Here is a 19,646-nt window from a genome sequence, read left to right on the forward strand (position 1 = left end):
AGGTCAGTTTGTTTAGGTGTTGCTGCACTGGTTGGTCAATAGAGGAGTCAGGCTGACAGCTCAGAGTCTGGGTGCATTTAGCTCCTGTGTTTGGCTGGTACCCACTGTGTGGCTGTGGCTACGTTGTCAGAACATGAGACCAGCCATTGTGTTGAGAGGAGAGCTTAGGTGTACTTGAATATTAGGTTCTTTAGGTGAATGGATGTATCACAAGAATGAATGGTTTTTGTTCCCCATGTTTCAGAGAACTGTGAAGCACATCATGGAAAAGATGCATCTCCACATGCTCTGTACCCCTCTTCCCAAGGAGTTCCTGGACCAAAACGTGGTGTTTTTCCTCAGAAATACCAAAGGTACATTTCTGGCACGTGTGTGTGTATGTGTGTTGAGGGGGTGTGGTTGTGCATGCACTTGTTCACTCTCATTCTGTTGTCTTTTTATGGTTATCTTTCACCTATGCCAAGCTCTCTTTCTTTTCCATACTGTACTGGGTTCTTACGTAGTCTTCTCAAAGCTAATTTCCAGTAAAGAAGTGTTAGAGATAAAGAAATGTATTCAGCCAATGATAGTGCATGTCTGCACATATTTGGAGAAGGTGTGAAGACTGAAACTTGTGAAATAATGGCTTCAGTGGGCATATTTGTTGTGTCTCTTTTGTTTCCCAGTTAGATCAAGGGAAGAGTCCAAGTAACCTTTAAAATGTTTACCATGGTGATTGATTTTTGGTCAGGTAGAGTAAATACATATCAAATAAAACCTTGTTTGTTGGAAGGGTAGATGTTACCAAGTAGGTCTTTTCAAACAACCCATGACTCAAAATATGCTTTGGCAATGAATTGAGGAAGACTTGCTTGGGAGTGAAGACAGGCAAAGCCCATGCCCAAGCCAGCTTGGATGGTTGTAACAAATTGCCATAGGCTGGGGGGCTTCACCAACAAACATCTATTTCTCACAGCTCTGGAGGCTGGGAAGTCCAAATCAAGGTGCTGGCAGATCTGGCGTCTGGCGAGGGCCACTTCCTGGTTCACAGATGGCACCTTCTCCTATCCTCCCATGGTGGAGAGCAGAGAGAGAGAGAGAGCAAGCTCTCCTGTCTCTTCCTATAGGGACACCAATCCAATTGTGAGACTCCACCCTCATGACCTAATCACCTACCAAAGGCCCCACCTTCTAATACCTTCACCTTGGGGATTTAAGCTTCAACATGTGGATTTTGGGGTCATTCAGTCCATAGCAGCAAAGAATCCAGCCAACATTTCTAGACAACTGAAATAATTTCTGATTTTGTCCAGCATTAGATACTCCAACCAGATCAGCAAATGTGTGCGGCTCTTGTGCACTGTTCATACTAATCCATGAACCACAGTGCATCGGTATCCATTTCAGCTTCTCATGGGCCCTCAGATTTGTTTAAACACAAATAGGGGATATTCTGAATCTGTAACCAGAACATTCCTTGTAGCAGCTTGGGAAGGAGAAGATTCCTGTTCTCTTGGAAATGTTAACTGTTGGCTGCTGTCTCCCACTGGCCTTACATTCTACACCTGTTCTTCTTTAGAGGCAATCTCTGAAGCTACCGACATGAAGGAAGCTACGGAAATTATGCCGGAAACACTGGAGTATGGAATTATAAACGCTAATGTGCTACATTTTCTGAAGAATATTATATGTCAGGTAAACATGGAGAAAGGAAGAAATTCTAGTATTTCTAAAGTTGAGGTCATGTGGTTTGTTTATTCCACAAATAGGTAGCGGGCAGCTCTTCTGTCTCAGGTGCTGTTATGGGCACTGAGGTGCTGAGACCAGCTCGGCTGGGGAGACCCTAACCCAGCGGCGCTAGAGAAATTAAAGACACACACACAGAAATATAGAGGTGTGAAGTGGGAAATCAGGTGTCTCACAGCCTTCAGAGCTGAGAGCCCCAAACAGAGATTTACCCACATATTTATTAACAGCAAACCAGTCATTAGCATTGTTTCTATAGATATTAAATTAACTAAAAGTATCCCTTATGGGAAACGAAGGGATGGGCCGAATTAAGGAAATAGGTTGGGCTAGTTAACTGCAGCAGGAGCATGTTCTTAAGGCATAAATCGCTCAAGCTATTGCCTGTGGCTTAAGAATGACTTTCAGCGGTTTTCCACCCTGGGCAGGCCAGGTGTTCCTTGCCCTCATTCCCGTAAACCCACAACGTTCCAGCTTGGGCGTTGGGGCCATTACGGACATGTTACAGTGCTGCAGAGATTTTATTTATGGCCAGTTTTGGGGCCAGTTCGTGGCCAGATTTTGGGGGTTTGCTCCCAACACTGAGGGTCAAGCAGTGGACAGGACAGGCAATGGCCCTGCTCTCTAGGAGCTTATGTAGGGGAAAGACATGGCACACAAGCACATCTATGAGAAAATACTGACAAGTGGCATGAGGAAAATAAACCCTGATATGAGACAGAAATAGGCATGTGCACTGTGTGTGTGCAGAGGGCATGGTGAGGAATGGCCTTGCTGAGGATGTGATGTCTAAGCTTTCTTTTTTATTTTTATTATTTTTCGAGACAGGGTCTCTCCGCCATCCAGTCTGGAGTGCAGTGGCACAATCACGGCTCACTGCAGCCTCAACTCTCAAGCGATCCTTCTGCCTCAGCCTCCTGAGTGGCTGGGATTACAGGCATACACCACCATGCCTGGCTCATTTTTGTACTTTTTGTAGAGACAGGGTCTCACCATGTTGCCTAGGCTGGTCTCCAACTCCTGGGCTCAAACAATCTGCCTGCCTTGGCCTCCCAAAGTGCTGTGATTACAGGCATGAGCCACCATGCCTGGCCTGAGCTTTATAGACCAAAAAAATGAAAAGCTCATCAGCAGGCCTTTTTCATGAATGATAAGTTATTAGGGAAATGCACTAGGGAAGGAAGGAGGAGGTGATATTGAACTGAGACCCAAATGAGGCCAAGGCATCAGACACGATAGGATGTGGAGGAAGAGCATGCTGGGCAGAGAGAACAGCAGGTGCAAAGGCCCTGAGGTAGAAGCAGCCTGAGCTTGGCCCAGTAGCAGGAGGATGGCCAGTGTGGCTGGAGGGAGGGCTGGAAATGAAGGTAGGTTTAAGCAGGGGAACAACAGGATCTGGTTTGCATTTTACCTCTGGCTATTGTGGGAAAACATATTGCTGGGGTGGAGGGGAAGGAAAGACCAAATAGAAAGCCATGGAAGAGCCCAGGTGGAGGGCTGTATTAGTCCATTTTCATGCTGCTATAGGGAACTACCCATAATTTATAAAGGAAAGAGGCTAAATTGACTCACAGTTCTGCATGGCTGTGGAGGCCTCAGGAAACTTAAAATCATGGTGGAAGGGGAAGCAAACACATCCTTCTTCATATGACGGCAGGAAGGAGAAGTGCTGAGCAAACAGGGAAAAGCCGCTTATAAAACCATCAGATCTCATGAGAACTCACTCACTATCATGAGAACAGTGGCAGGGAGGTAACCTCCCCCATCATTCAATTACCTCCCACCAGGTCTCTCCCATGACACGTGGGGATTATGGGAACTACAATTAAAGATGAGATTTGGGTGGGGACACGACCAAACCACATCAAGGGTGATGGTTATTTAGGCTCCAATCAGGGGAGGGAGGGAGAAGCAGACAGTGTGAGGAATGCCTTGAGGATCAGGCCATGGGACTTGCTAATGACCGGGATCTGGAGGCTTTGAAGAGTATCACAGGAATGGAGAGTACAAAGAATGACTCTTGGTCCCAGCACTTTAGGAGGGTGAGGTGGGAGGATTGCTTGAGGCTAGGAGTTTGAGAACAGCCTGGGAGATATAGCAAGACCCCATCTCTAAAAAAAAATTTAAAAAAGAATGACTCTTAGGATTTGGGCCTGAGAAACTGGGAGGATGGTGAAGTCATTACTGAGATGGAGGATGGGGAGAAACAGATATGGAGGGAAACTCAAGTGTTGTATTTTGCATTCTAGACGGGAAGGTTGCAGAGCATGGTGGTCATGCCACTGCACTACAGCCTGGGTGACAGAGAGATACTCCATCTCTAAAAAAAAAAAGAAAAATAAATAAGATGACATCAAAACATGACGTATAATTAATTCTTAGTGGTTATATGCATTATGACAACCAGAGTCATGTCTAAAGGACACAGGGCTCAACTTGAAGAGGCTCATGCCAGCCACAGATGGGACATTTTGACCTTCAGTAAGGATAAAATTGCAGTGGATTGAAGCATAGAAAATATATTCAAATACAGCCAGGTGCAGTGACTCATGCCTGTAATCCCAGCACTTTGGGAGGCCAAGGTGGATGGATCACCTGAGGTCAGGAGTTCGAGACCAGCCTGATCAATATGGCGAAGCCTCCATCTCTACTAAAATTACAAAAATTAGCTGGGTGTGGTGGTGTGCACCCATAGTCCCAGCTACTTGGGAGGCTGAAGCAGGAGAATCACTTGAACCCAGGAGGTGGAGGTTGCAGTGAGCTGAGGTCATGTCACTGCACTCCAGCCTGGGTGACAGAAAGAGACTCCATCTCAAAAAAAAAATATATATATTATATATTATATATTATATATATAATATATATTATATATTATATATATTATATATTATATATATATTATATATTATATATAATATATAATATATATATAATATATAATATATATAATATATTATATATATATTATATATAATATATATTATATATTATATATATATTATATATATTTATATATAATATATAATATAAATATATATATAAATATATATATTATATATAATATATATAAATATATATATTATATATAATATATAATATATTATATATTATATATAATATAATATATAATATATTATATATTATATAATATATAATATATATAATATATTATATATTATATATTATATAATATATAATATATAATATATAATATAATATATTATATATATAATATATAATATATAATATAATATATTATATATATAATATATAATATAATATATTATATATATAATATATATTATAATATAATATATATTATATATGTAATATATAATATATAATATAATATAATATATATTATATATGTAATATATAATATATATTATATATTATATATATATGTTCAAATGCATGAGTTAAAAACATTTTTTTAAGAGACACAGTTCTTACTCTATTGCTCAGGCTATAGTGCAGTGGCACAATCACATCTCACTGCAGCCTCAAACTCCCAGGTTCAAGCGATCCTCCCATCTCAGCCTCCAGAGTAGCTGGGTCTATAGGTGAGCACCACTAAGACTGTCTAATTTTTTTTTTTTTTGAGGCAGAGTCTCACTCTGTCACCCAGTCTGGAGTGTAGTAGTGCGATCTCAGCTCACTGCAACCTCTGCCTCCCGGGTTCATGCCATTCTCCTGCCTCAGCCTCCCGAGTAGCTGGGACTAGAGGCACCCGCCACCACACCTGGCTAATTTTTTGTATTTTTAGTAGAGATGGGTTTTCACCATGTTAGCCAGGATGGTCTCGATCTCCTGACCTCGCGATTCACTCGCCTCGGCCTCCCAAAGTGCTGGGATTACAGGTGTGAGCCACCGTGCCCGGCCTAATTTTTTTTTTTTAATTGTAGAGATGGGGTCTCCTTTTGTTGCCCCGGCTGTTCTCAAACTCCTGGGCTCAAGAGATTTTCCTGCCTTGGCCTCTCAAAGTGCTGGGATTACAGGCATAAGCTACCATGCCCAGCTTTTCAAATCCATGAATTTATAATGATCTTTAAAAGTCCTGATGGGTCATTTCTGGAGGATGATAGGGGACCACTGTACTATTTCAAAAATTGGGCAAATAAAGAGGAGTCAAGCATTTATGTTGCCTTCCCCATATGAAATGTACAGGATCATCCAGTAGTAGCTGTGAGAGGCGTCTTTATATCAGCATCTCAGCTAATAAACAGACATTTTAGAACATTTCAATTTTGGAACCCCCACTTGATTAATGGACCTGGGGGTGGGGGGAGAGAGAGAGAGAGAGACAGAGAGACGGAGAGAGAGAGAGAGAAACAAAACCAAAACCAAGAATTTGATTCCTGATGGAAGAAACACCCTGGTCAAGTCTCTGGTCCCAGCTGCCAATTTGCAGGAAATAGACATCACAGAGGAACTTCAGCTGCACAGTGAGTGTGTAGTCAGCAAAATTTGGATTGGGCAGCTCTACAAATCCAACATTCTGGGTTCTTCAGTATGTTGCAGGAAATACATATAGATTCAAAGAGTCATAAAAAGATGTATCAAAATTTTAAGAAATATAGACAAAACTAAAAAACAAAAACAAAACTCAGCCAACCAACCAACCAACTTAATCAACCCACACGCATTTATAGATCACTTTTTATGTGGGGTGGAGGCTAAGTTGTTTCGTAATTGTATTCAGGTGACTTCATAAATGCATGCTTCTGTCTCTAGCTACATTTTGAAGAAACTATGTCCTCAAGAACTTAATTTACAAGAACAAGATGGTCCTGAGCTGATGGTTTAACACACAGTTTCTTACCTCCCTGTGCCAGTTTCCCCTCCCTCCCTCGTCCTTTCTCTCTCTCTCTCTCTCTGTCTCTCTCTCTCTCTCTTTCTCTCTTTCTTTCTGAGACAGGGTCTTGCTCTATCGCCCAGGTTGGAGTGCAGTGGTGCAATCTCGGCTCCCTGCAACCGCCGCCTCCTGGTTCAAGCAATTCTCATGCCTCAGCCTCCTGAGAAGCTTGGACCACAGGTGTGCACCACCACACCCAGCTGATTTTTGTATTTTTAGTAGACATGGGGTTTCACCATGTTGGCCAGGCTGGTCTCGAACTCCTGACCTCAAGTGATCCACCAGCCTCGGCCTCCCAAAGTGCTGGGATTACAGGCATGAGCCACCGCAGCCAGCCCCCTGTGCCACAGTTTGTAACTTCTTAGTTACTGGTGGTATACAGAAATAACGGCACTGTTTTTGGGGCAGTTGTGTCAGGCCTGGTTAAAATTGGTGCCCTTGGATCACTTTAAGTCAAATGTAATCTCTCTGTCTTTAGGTCTGTGCTCCGGTTTGAGTGGTTTTCACTTTGCATATTTGTATCTCAATATAAAAGAATATTCAGGCTGGGTGCAGTGGCTCACGCCTGTAATCCCAGCACTTTGGGAGGCCGGGGGGTGGATCATGAGGTCAGGAGATCGAGACTAGCCTGGCCAACATGGTGAAACCCCATCTCTACTAAAAATACAAAAATTAGCTGGGTGTGCTGGTGTGTGCCTGTAATCCCAGCCACTCGGGAGGCTGAGGCAGGAGAATCGCTTGCACCAGTGAGGTGGAGGTTGCAGTGAGCCAAGATTGTACCACAGCACTCCAGCCTGGCGACAGAGCGAGACTCTGTCTCAAAAAAAAAAAAAAAAGAATATTCAAAACCAGAGGCAATTTGAATACATGAATTATTGAAAATGACTTCATATGATGTATTTCATAAAATTGGCATTTCAGGTTTTTTTGCCAGCGTTGTCCTTCAATCAGCACAGGACGAGTACAACCGTGGGAGTCACATCTGGAGAAGGCTCTAATTCCTCTGAGCATGAATCAGACCTGCCGCCCATGCCTGGGGAGGCAGTAGAATATCACAGTATTCAATTAATACGGGATGAATTTTTAATGAACGTGCAGAAATTTGCAAGTAATATTCAAAGAACCATGCAGCAACTTGAAGGTAAGATTTCATTTTCCTCCTTTTTAGTTAAGAATGATTAATTTACTGTAGTTGGGATTACAGGTGCATGCCACCATGCCTGGCTAACTTTTGTAACATTTTTGTTTGTTTGTTTTGTGGAGATGGGGTCTCACTTTGTCGCTCAGGCTGGCAAAAATCATTTTAGCACAGGATTTTTTTTTTTTTTTGAGACAGAACCTCACTCCGTTGCCAGGCTGGCATGCAGTGGTGAGATCTCGGTTCACTGCAACCTCTGCCCCCTGGGTTCAAGGGATTCTCCTGCCTCAGCCCCCTGAGTAGCTGGGACTATAGGTGTGCACCACCACACCCAGCTAATTTTTGTATTTTTAATAGAGACGGGGTTTTACCATGTTGGCCAGGCTGGTCTTAAACTTCTGACTTCAAGTGATCCACCTGCCTCGGCCTCTCAGAGTGCTGGGATTACAGGTGTGAGCCACTGTGCCCAGCCTAGCACAGGATTTTTGAATACATTTTTCTTCATTGTTTTCTAGTAGTCAACATCCAGTGATGAGAAACTGAATGTTCTTCTAATTTTTCTCCCCTCCCCCTTTATGTAAGCTTTTAAGAGCATCTGGTTATCCCTAGTGTTTTGGTGTTAGCATGATGGGCCTTTGTGTGGAACTTTTTCCATTGATTTTTTAAACACTCAGTGGGTGTTTTCAGTCCAAAGACTGAAAAATCATCTTGACATTTTCCTCCACTATTTGTTTTCTCTTGCTGAAATTCCTGCTGGATGGATGTCTAGAGATTCTATTTCTTATCTTTTCTCTTGTATTTTTCATCTTTTTGTCTTTGTATTCTTTCCTGGAGTGTTCTTCAACTTCTGTTACCAATGTTTGATTGATAGTCATATCAGCTATTATATTTTTAATTTTTAAGACCTCTGATTCTCTGATTGTATCTTTTTTCATAGCATCCTGTTCTTGTTTGATGGATGCTATATGTCTCAAATCTCTGAGACAAATAGTTGGGCTTTCCTTTTGGAAATGTTCTCCTTTTGCCCTGCCCTGCCTCCCCTCCCCTCCCCTCCCCTCCCCTTCTCTCCCCTCCCCTTCCCTTTTCTTTCTTTCCTTTCTTTCTTTCTTTTTTTTTTTTTTTTGACAAGGTCTCACTCTGCTGCCCAGGCTGGAGTGCAGTGGCACAAACATAGCTCACTGCAGTCTCAACCTTCTGGGAGCTCAGGCAGTCCTCCCACCTCAGTCTCCCAAGTAGCTGGGATTACAGGCACACACCACCATGCCTAGCTAATTTTTGTATTTTTAGCAGAGAGGGAGTTTTGCCACATTGGCCAGGCTGGTCTCGAACTCCTGACTGCAAGTGATCTTCCTGCCTTGGTCTCTCAAAGTGTTGAGATTACAGGTGCGAGCCATCGTTCTCCTTTTCTTTACATTATTTCAATTTCCCCTGATGTCATTTTTCCCCTGATTTATCTTTGACTGACTGTTTCAGGCTGGTGGTTATCTAAAATGTCTGCTGGCTCTTTGTTCAAGTTTTTAAAAATTGAAGTCACTAGGTTATAAACTCAGGAACATCTTAAATAACTAAATCATTTTGATCAAGCTTAACACCGGAACAATTATCTAAAATGTTTGAATTACATTCTAATGAAAGAGAATGAGATACAGATATTATCAGGACAGGGGATGCGTCAGACCTTATTATACTGATGAAGCTTGAGAGAAGACCCAGCCGGTGAACTTGAATGTTTCTCTTTGTAATCATTTTTCCTGAACGAATGACTGACTGATCGCTTTTATTTTCCTAGGTGAGATCAAGTTAGAAATGCCAACCATCAGTGTGGAGGGAGAGGTGTCCGACCTGGCAGCTGACCCGGAAACCGTTGACATCTTGGAGCAGTGTGTGATAAACTGGCTGAATCAGATATCCACAGCGGTTGAGGGCCAACTGAAGAAGACACCTCAGGTAGTTTGTGCAGGGCTTTCAGAGAGCCCCGATCCAGGTCATGCTTACCATGCTGGGAAAGAGCCCGGAGTCTGGGGTCTGCATCATCTGGCATCTGTTCTTACTGTTTTATGACTTCCTTAAGCCATCAAAATAAACACACCCAAAATATCATTTCTGGGCTTTCTGATGTTAATGTGCTACCAGGTTACTGCCTGGATTGATAAAGATAACACTTTGGATCAGTCAGGAAGCTTGGGCTGCCAAAAACAGGAAACCCAACTCAAGTCGATCAACTAAGAAAGCAAATTCCTTGGCTCACATAATGGAAAAGTCCAGAGGCAGGGTTGGCTTCAGGTCCAGTCTGATCAGGGCTCTGGCTATGTTTCTGAATCTCTCAGTTCTAGACCCCTTTCTAGGGGCTGGAGAGCTTCATTCCTCAGGCTGGCTTCCTTGCAGCAGTTTCTGGCCTCACATTCTGTACACCTCAATTGTCCGGAGAAAGGCAGAGTGTGTTTCTAGCATTCTCAGCTGGAGCCCTGAGATTCACTATGATTGGACCACCCAGGGTCAAGAGCCCACCCCTGAAGACCCTGAAGGATTGGAGCAGTTGGACAGAAAGAACGGATGCTGGAGAAACCACCGTAAGTGTCTGCTCCACCCTAATGATGAGAGTTCTTTGTGTGTTCATTTCACCTCTCAGGGTAAAGGCCCTCTGGCTGAAATTGAATTCTGGAGGGAAAGAAATGCGACCTTAAGTGCGCTGCATGAACAGACAAAGCTTCCAATAGTCAGAAAAGTCTTGGATGTGATCAAGGAATCCGACTCCATGCTGGTGGCTAATCTGCAGCCAGTGTTCACCGAGTTATTCAAGTTCCACACGGAGGCCTCAGACAATGTGCGCTTTCTCTCCACGGTGGAGCGTTATTTCAAGGTACGCTGGGTGTGCTGCACTTTGCAGTCAGCTCTGTCAAAGAGATTTCGTATGATTTAATTTCCCTTTTAAAAATGTTCAGCATTTGGCCAGGAGCAGTGGCTCATGCCTGTAATCCCAGCACTTTGGGAGGCTGAGGTGGGCAGATCGCTTGAGCTCAGGAGTTCGAAACCAGCCTGGCCAACATGGTGAAACCCTGTCTCTCCAAAAAATACAAAAATGAGCTGGGTATGGTGGTGTGCACCTGTAGTTCCAGCTACTCAGGAGGCTGAGGTGGAAGGATTGCTTGAGCCTGGGAGATGGAGGTTGCAGTGAGCCAAGATTGCGCCACTACACTCCAGCCTGGGCAATATAGCGAGACCCTGTCTCAAAAAAACCCTCAGCATTTAAAAAATTGTGATAAAATAGACATGACATGATATTATCATTTTAACCACTATTAAGCATACAGTTCAGTGGCACTAAATACACACACAATGCTGTGTGTCCATTACACTATTTCCAAAACAGTTTCATCTTCCCAAACTGGAATTCTGTGTCCATTAAACACTAACTCCCCCTTCTTCCTTACCCTAAGTCCCTGGTAACTTCTGTTCTGCTTTCTGTCTTTGTAAATCTGACTACTCTAGGGACTTCATATAAGGGGAGTCATGCAGGACTGATCCTGTGTGCAGTCTCTTTCACTCAGCACCAGGTTTTCAAGGTTCACCTGTGTTGTAGCGTGGAGCGTGTTAGTGTTTCATTCCTTTCTGTGGCAGAATCATATTCCATAGCATGGACAGACTACATTTGGTTTCTCTATTCATCAGTCGGTGGGCATTTGAGTTGTTTCTGCATTTTGGCTATTATGAAGAATGCTGCTACGAACATTCTTGTACAAGGATTTGTGTGGATGTGTGTTTTTAATTATTGATGTATTATGCATAGGAGTGGAATAGCTGGGTCATATATGGTAACTGTTTAACCTCTTGAGGAATTTCTAGACTGTTTTCCAAAGTGGTTGTCCCATTTTACATTCTGAAGAGCAATACACGAAGGTTCTGGTTTTTCCGTATCTTCACCACCACTTGTTATCGTCTTTCTGATAATAGCCATTGTGGTTTAATTTGCATTTCCTTAACAACTAGTGAGACTGAACAACTTTTTATGTACTTAATGCACTTATTGTCAATTTCGTATTGTTGGTGAAATGTCTGTTTTAATCTTTTGCCCATTATTTATTTGAGTTATTATTATAAGAGATTAAAAAAAGTCTGCTCACCTGGGCAACATAGTGCGACCTCATCTCTACAAACATAAAAATAAAAAATTAGCCGGTGTAGTGGTGCATGCCTGTATTCTCAGCTTACTTGGGAGGCTGAGGTGGGAGGATCACTTGAGTCCGCAGGGGAGTCGAGGCTGCAGTAAGCCATGATTGTGCCATTGCACTCCAGCCTGGGCACCAGACTTGGTCTCAAGGAAAAAAAAAAAAAAAAAGAGTGAAACTTCTTGCATGCTTACTGTTTTATGAAACTATTTGGACCCCAAGGCTAAGGGCTCTCATGTGGCTGTCTCCTCTCTTGGTCAGAACATAACGCACGGGTCTGGCTTCCACGTGGTCCTGGACACCATCCCCGCCATGATGAGTGCCCTGCGGATGGTGTGGGTCATCTCCCGACACTACAACAAAGACGAGAGGATGATTCCGCTCATGGAGCGCATCGCCTGGGAAATTGCTGAGAGAGTCTGCCGAGTGGTCAACCTGCGGACTTTGTTCAAGTAAGAAGCCATAGCGTTCATTTTTTTGTTTTGTTTTGTTTCACTTTTTACTTTTTAGATCTTAAACAGCTCTATTGAGCTATAATTCACATATAATTCTCTCACTTAAAATGTACAATTCACTGGCTCTTATGGCTGGGCACAGTCGTACACACCTGTAATCCCAGCACTTTGGGAGGCCGAGGTGGCAGATTGCTTGAGGCCAGAAGTTTGAGACCAGCCTGGCCAACATGGTGAAACCCCATGCGTGGTGGGCTGTAATCCCAGCTTCATGGAAGTCTGAAGCATGAGAATTGCTTGAACCTGGGAGGCAGAGGTTGCAGTGAGTGGAGATCACACCATTACATTCCAACCTGGGTGACACAGCGAGACTCTGTCACAAAAAAAAAAAAAGTACAATTCATTTTTTTTTTTTTTAGTATATTCACAGAATTGTGCAGCCATAACCATTATCAATGTTAGAACATGTTATTCATCCCTCAAAAGAAAACATGTGCCTTTTAGCAGTCAGTCCCCACCTCTCCCCAATTGCCCAAGTCCTGGGAACCATACAGCGTGGTGTCTTTTGCATATGAATGGAATCAGACACTATGTGACTTTTATGACTGACTTCTTTCACTTAGCAGCATGTTTTCAAGGTTCTTCCACATCGTAGCATGGATCAGTGCTTCATTCCTTTTTATGGCTAAATCATATTCCATTGTATGGAGATATATTTTGTTTCACATACATATGTGTGTGTGTGTGTGTGTGTGTTTATATATACATAAACACATATATATTTTTTATATATATTATATATATGTATATATATACATATACATATATATATTTATGTATATATAAACACACACACACACATATCTATATGAAATTTTGTTTTAACTGCAATGTTCTTCCCCAGTTGTACCTGGAGAGACTGAGGCTGAGGTGGAACCACCTTTGAGGGTGTAGGGAGATGATGGAGGATGCTAAAGGAGACAGATAACTTTTTTCACTTTCTTAAAAAATATCTATGTAGATGGGGCCGGGTGCGGTGGCTCACACCTGTAATTCCAGCACTTTGGGAGGCCAAGGCGGGCGGATCACTTGAGGTCGGGAGTTCAAAACCAGCTTGGCCAACATGGTGAAATCCTGTCTCAACTGAAAGTACACAGAATTAGCCGAGTGTGGTGGTGGGCACCTGTAATCCCAGCCACTCAGGAGGCTGAGGCAGGAGAATCGCTTGAACCCAGGAAGTGGAGGTTGCAGTGAGCCGAGATTGCACCTGTCTATATCTGTATCTATATCATCATCTAGCGATCTATCTAGATAGATAGAGCTATCTGGATATCTATGTAGATCTATCTACATGTATCTAGATAGATATCTATATTTATCTATATCTATACATAGGTATCTATGTCTATATCCATCTATACAGATAGGTATCTATGTCTATCTGTGTATATGTATTTATATAGATAGCATATAAATGGAATCAGACACTATATGACTTTTTGTTATCTATAGATAGATATCTATATCTGTATGTATCCATATCTATTTATATACATCTCTCTCTCTCTCTCTATCTACCTGCATAGCTAGATCTCCATTTCTGTCTATTTGCATAGGTGAAGTAGGTACCCAAATGGAGGCATTGTCCTGCGCCGTGTTGCAGCTGCCGCTGTTGACCTCTGGCCTGGGGCCAAGGCCGCCTGCCCCTTCTGGTGTAGGGAGCGAGGTCACCAGGTAGCCCCAGCCCTGCACGCAGGCTGGCGGCTGCAACGGAAACCTCGCAGCTTGGGACTCCCGCCCTTGCACATAGGACAGGGCAGCCGCTTGCCCGCTCTGCCTTTTCCGATGAGGCCGTGAAACCAGGGGGGCGCCCGGGTCAGAGTTTCACGGGACACTGGCTCCCCAGCCGGGGAGTGCGGCTCGGACCCGGAGCTCCGCCCTCCTCCCATCACGGCATCTCTTGGCTTCGCAGAGAAAATCGAGCGAGTGCCCAAAGCAAAACCTTGGAAGCCAGGAACACCCTCAGGCTGTGGAAAAAGGCCTATTTTGACACCCGGGCCAAGATAGAGGCTTCGGGGAGGGAAGCTCGGTGGGAGTTTGACCGGAAGCGGCTGTTCGAGAGGACGGATTACATGGCCACCATCTGCCAGGACCTCTCCGACGTTCTGCAGGTAGGGGCTGGGCGAAGGCCGGCGGAATTTGCCCCAAAGAAGGCAGTTGGCTTTTGACAGTGGCCGCCTCCGTGTCAGGTAGGAGCTGGGCGTCAGAAAGGGCCTGGCAGGGAGAAGCCCTTCAAAGAAAGAACCTACGGAATATACTAGAATGTACCAGAATGGACCAGAGTACACCAGAGCTTTGCGACTTTTTGTTGCTTTCCCTGACATTCCTCCCTCTCCCTGCTTTTTGGCTTTCCTTTGACCTCTTTGGCCACTCCTTCTGTGTGTCTTTTGCAAAGCTCCCTTCCTCTGTCTTCCCCTTAAATATTGGAATCCCTCAAGAGGCCAGTCTGAGACCTCTCTTCACTCTCTCCCTCAGCCAGGCCCAGTCTTCCCAGAGCTCCATGGATGGACAAAGTGCCTAGTGGCTGATTGAATTAGCCACAGCCCTTGTCTCCTAAAGGTTCACCCACCCCTTCATTCTAAATGCATTCATGGAGAACTCACTGTGTGCTGGGTACTCAGATGTCTTACTGCTAGAGGAACCATAGTGAGTACAAAGCACGTCCGGCTGCGGTGTGGCAGTGCCCAGCCTGAGAGGGAGGTGATGCCCTGTGCTCAAAGACAGGAAAAAAAAATGCTGTAAAAAGAATTCAAACAGGCCAGGCATGATGGCTCACACCTGTAATCCCAGCACTTTGTGAGGCTGGGGTGGGAGGATCCCTTGAACCCAGGAATTTGAGACTGGCCTGGGCAACATAGCAAGACCCTGTCTATAGAAAATACAAAAATTAGCCAGGTGTGATGGTGCACACGTGTAGTCCCAGCTACTCAGAAGGCTGAGGTGGGACGTTGGCTTGAGCCTGGGAAGTTGAGGCTGCAGTGAACCATGGTCATGCCAGTGTACCCCAGCCTGGGCAACAGAGTGAGACCTTGCTTCAAAAAAAAAAAAAAAGAATTAAAAATATAAAGCTTTTTTGGTTAGATGCGGTGGCTCACGCCTGTAATCCCAGCACTTTGGGAGGCCAAGGTGGGCGGATCACGAGGTCAGGAGTTCAAGACTAGACTGACCAACATGGTGAAACCCTGTCTCTATGAAAAATACAAAAATTAGCTGGGCGTGGTGGCGGGTGCCTGTAATCCCAGCTATTTGGGAGGCTGAGGCAGGAGAATTGCTTGACCCTGGGAGGTGGAGGTTGCAGTGAGCTATTGTGCCACTGCACTCCAGCCTGGGTGACAGAGCAAGACTCTGTCCCAAAACAAAAACAAAAAAAATTTAACTTCTATGTGGAATCACCGTAGCTAGTGTGTGCATGGGTATTTCATTGTTACCAGAACAGTGGAAACACTGCATAGAACTACCTCAGTGGTTTATCATCTCACCTCTTTGTGTGTGTGTGTGTGTGTGTGTGTGTGTGTGCATGTGAGACAGAGTCTCACTCTGTCACCCAGGCTGGAGTGCAGTGGTGCGATCTCGGCTAACTGCAACCTCTGCCTTCTGGGTTGAAGTGATTCTCCTGCCTCAGCCTCCTGAGTAGCTGGGATTACAGGCATGCACCACCACACCTGGCTAATTTTTGTATTTTTAGCAGAGACAGGGTTTCGCCATGTTTGCCAGGCTTGTCTTGAACTCCTGGCCTCAAGTGATCCGCCCGCCTCAGCCTCCCTGAAGCACTTTCAACTGCAAGTGCAAAGGCCCTGAGGCAGAAAGGGACATGGCCTTGGAGGAGGGTGGGGGTGGCTGCAATGTGGGGAGGAACAGGCAGGTGCAGACCTGGATCTTATCCTATGTGCCTTGGGCATCGTACCGAAGGGCTTAGTCTGGGAGGAGGTTACTGTTTGACATGATTCTTGCCCCCAGGTCAATCTCGATATGCTATCCATTTGTAGTTCTAATATTCACAGGAAAACCCAAATGTAATCTCCTCATTGTTCCGTTTGATTGGACAGGTTTTGGAGGAATTTTATAACATATTTGGTCCAGAACTAAAGGCAGTGACGGGGGACCCCAAGCGCATTGATGATGTCCTATGCAGAGTGGACGGCCTAGTCACCCCCATGGAAAACTTGACCTTTGACCCCTTCAGCATCAAGTCCTCCCAGTTCTGGAAATATGTGATGGATGAATTCAAGATTGAAGTTCTGGCAAGTGACACGTCCATTGAGTCCATCTTGGGAGTGGACACCGTGTTTTCTCTGTGTTAAATTTGTTGGGTTATTTAGTGATGCTTAGTCTTTTTTTTAAAATCACAAGTAATACCTGCTTATTAATTATAAAAAACAAAATCAATGCAGAAGTGCATAAGGTAAAAGTGAACATTCCTCCATCTTCTTTGTCCCCACACCCATTCTCCAGGTGGGATAAGGTAAGTTGAGCCAGACACAGTAGCATTTCTACAAAGTTTGTTTTGTCCAATATAAGTTCACCTATCTAGGAGTGAAGTTAAAAGTAAACCAGATATGGCAAGACAATCACAAAGCGCCCTGTGAGTTTTTGAGAATTGCGTTTTGTCAGAAGGCGGGGGCATGGAGAGCTGATTGGAAACAACCTTTGGGATCGAGGAAGCTTTGGATGGGGGAAATGGGGACGAGGAAGGAGGCTGAGACAGCGGAGGGGCTTTCAGGTGGGAGGAACAGTGTGAATGAAGGTGACAGACATGAGAAAAACAGGAATTGTCTGAGGCAGAGCAAACAGAGGGGTTTGGCATAACACATATGGGTAGTAGAGGGAAATCAAGCTAGAAAGGTGGGTTGGGTAAATAATTGGTGATGAACAAAGAGGACTGGAGTGAGGAAGGAGACTTGCTTCAGTAGGCAAGAGGGTGCCATTGAAGGTGGTTGACCAAGGAATGATATAGCCAGAATTATAGGTCAGGTGTAGCAGCTCATGCCTGTCATGCCAGCACTTTGGGAGGCCGAGGAGAGAGGACTGCTTGAACCCAGGAGTTTGAGACCAGCCTGGGCAACCTAGTGAGACGCCTGTCTCTACAAAAAACTTAAAAAAATTAGCCAGGCATGGTGGCTTCTTCCTGTAGTCCCAGCTACTCAGGAGCTGAGGTGGGAGGATCCCTTCAACCTGGGAGGCTGAGGTCGCAGTGAGCTGGCTGAGATCACACCACTGTACTGCAGCCTGGGGGACAGAGTAAGACTCTGTCTCAAAAAAAAAAAAAACAAAAAAACAAAAAAGTGAAAAAAACAAAATCAAGGTTTATACTTCAGGAAGATTTTTCTGGCTACAGTATAGGCTGCTTTGGACTGGGGAACAACAGAGAGTGGGGAGATGATACAGGAGGTGATAGCCTGAGGTGCCGGGAGGCAGAGTCCATCAGAGAGAGGCTGCAGCTGAGAATCAGATTTCACTTCCCACAGCATGAAGAGTGACCCATCGTGCTCACCTTTTCAGTCTCATGCAGGAAGCATAATTAGGAGCATCCCCATTTATGTCTTACACAGTTGTTTTTATAACCTCACAGCATCTTTTTATATGGACAACCCTAGACAGTTCTACTTGGTTATATAGACATTGCCATGTTAACTATATCTAATTTATTATTAGCTGCTATTTTAAGTGTTACTTGCTTTTTCAGTTGAACCTTTTTTTGGTTTTCTTTTCTTTTTTATTTTTTAGGGACAGGGTCTTGCTCTGTTGCTCAGGCTAAAGTGCAGTGGTGTGATCCTGGCTCACTGCAGCTTCAACCTTCTGGGCTCAAGTGATCCTTCCACCTCAGCCTACCAAGTAGTTGGGACCACAAGCATGTGTCTGGCTAATTTTTAAAATTTTTAAGTAGAGATGAGGTCTCACTATGTTGCCCAGGTTGGTCTTGAACTCCTGGCCTCAAGTGATCCTCCTACCTCAGCTTCCCAAATAAATTGAACTTTTCATCAAAGTCAATCAAGTGATACTAAAGGATTCATAATAAGAAAAAGCAGCTCCATGCTTAACTCCTTCCTCATTCTTGCTGTCATTTTCCACAATTTTAGATGTTTCTTTTGTTGTTAACCCCTATATTTTTTTAAGAACAAGCTGATGTGGTTATTTTCTGATTTATTAATTTAGACTTCTGTTAACTTCTCAGAGTAGATACAGGCTGGACTGTCCCATTCCTAATCCCATTTGCCTCTCTGTCATCTAACACACTTTCTTCGTAACTTTTAGTTAAATTAATGACTAGTGTTTACTTATTATGTCTATGCAAATATTGTTCATTGCTGAGCTGGGAAGTCCATCATAACTACAATACCTTTCTTGGCCAACCTTCAATTTTCCTGGAATTAATAATTGCTTTTGTTTTTTATTTGCCTGGTTATTTATGTACCCATTGTTAATTTTTTCCAACTTCTCTAATATCTCTGCCACATACCTATCAACAATAGCCTCTAAATACTTAAACATATCAGTGCCATTATTTACCTAGAGGCCTTCCTCCCGGAGCTCATTGTCCTCCTACTCTAGCTTGTTTTCCTTTTTTTCCCTTTGTCCATTTTTTTTTTTTTTGAGACAGAGTTTCACTCTTGTTGCCCAGGCTGGAGTGTAATGGCGCGATCTTGGCTGACTGCAACCTCTGCCTCCTGGGTTCAAGCAATTCTCTTGCCTTGGCCTTCTGAGTAGCTGGGGTTACAGGTGTGTCCCACCACACCCAGCTAATTTTTGTGTTTTTTAGTAGAGACAGGGTTTCGCCATGTTGGCCAGGCTGGTCTTGAACTTCTGACTTCAAGTGATCTGCCTGCCTCAGCCTCTGAAAGTGCTGGGATTACAGGCATGAGCCACCACACCCAGCCAGCTTGTTTGCTTTTTAAGCCTGTTACAAAGCAGTCTAGGACCCTAGGACTTCCTATCTTCTCTCATCTGTGTTGGATTTTCTATTTTCTAGATCTCACCTCTTCCTCTTTCCTTGTTTACTCCTTCGTTTTGCTGGAGCACATTTAGTAGCTTCCTAAGTAAGGTTTCATGAGACATGTATTTTGTGAGTCTTATATGTATGAATTCTGAAATAACAGGTATAGAATTCAAGGTTGAAAATCACCTTTCTTTAGAAATTTGAAATTTTTAAAATTGATTTCTAGCTTCCAATATTAGAAGTCTGATGTTATTCTTGAGTTAATTTTTCTAGAACTAACCTTCCACTCTTTTATAGAATGGAGTGGGGATGGGAG

At 43.8% G+C, this 19,646-nt stretch overlaps 1 protein-coding gene across 1 annotated transcript in view; it reads left to right on the forward strand.

The window, feature by feature from the left end:
• The window catches only part of DNAH10 (dynein axonemal heavy chain 10), a 171,685-nt gene that overhangs the window by 10,454 nt on the left and 141,585 nt on the right, over nt 1-19,646 (forward strand). The window contains exons 4-11 of the mRNA XM_019038458.4: nt 245-353; nt 1,559-1,674; nt 7,502-7,721; nt 9,508-9,665; nt 10,348-10,578; nt 12,146-12,336; nt 14,309-14,507; nt 16,443-16,637. Coding sequence (XP_018894003.3) covers nt 245-353; nt 1,559-1,674; nt 7,502-7,721; nt 9,508-9,665; nt 10,348-10,578; nt 12,146-12,336; nt 14,309-14,507; nt 16,443-16,637 — 1,419 coding nt within the window. The remainder of the gene's footprint in view (nt 1-244; nt 354-1,558; nt 1,675-7,501; nt 7,722-9,507; nt 9,666-10,347; nt 10,579-12,145; nt 12,337-14,308; nt 14,508-16,442; nt 16,638-19,646) is intronic.

The sequence above is a fragment of the Gorilla gorilla genome, chromosome 10 (genome assembly GCF_029281585.2).
Source record: "Gorilla gorilla gorilla isolate KB3781 chromosome 10, NHGRI_mGorGor1-v2.1_pri, whole genome shotgun sequence".
Classification (NCBI taxonomy): Eukaryota; Metazoa; Chordata; class Mammalia; order Primates; family Hominidae; genus Gorilla; species Gorilla gorilla.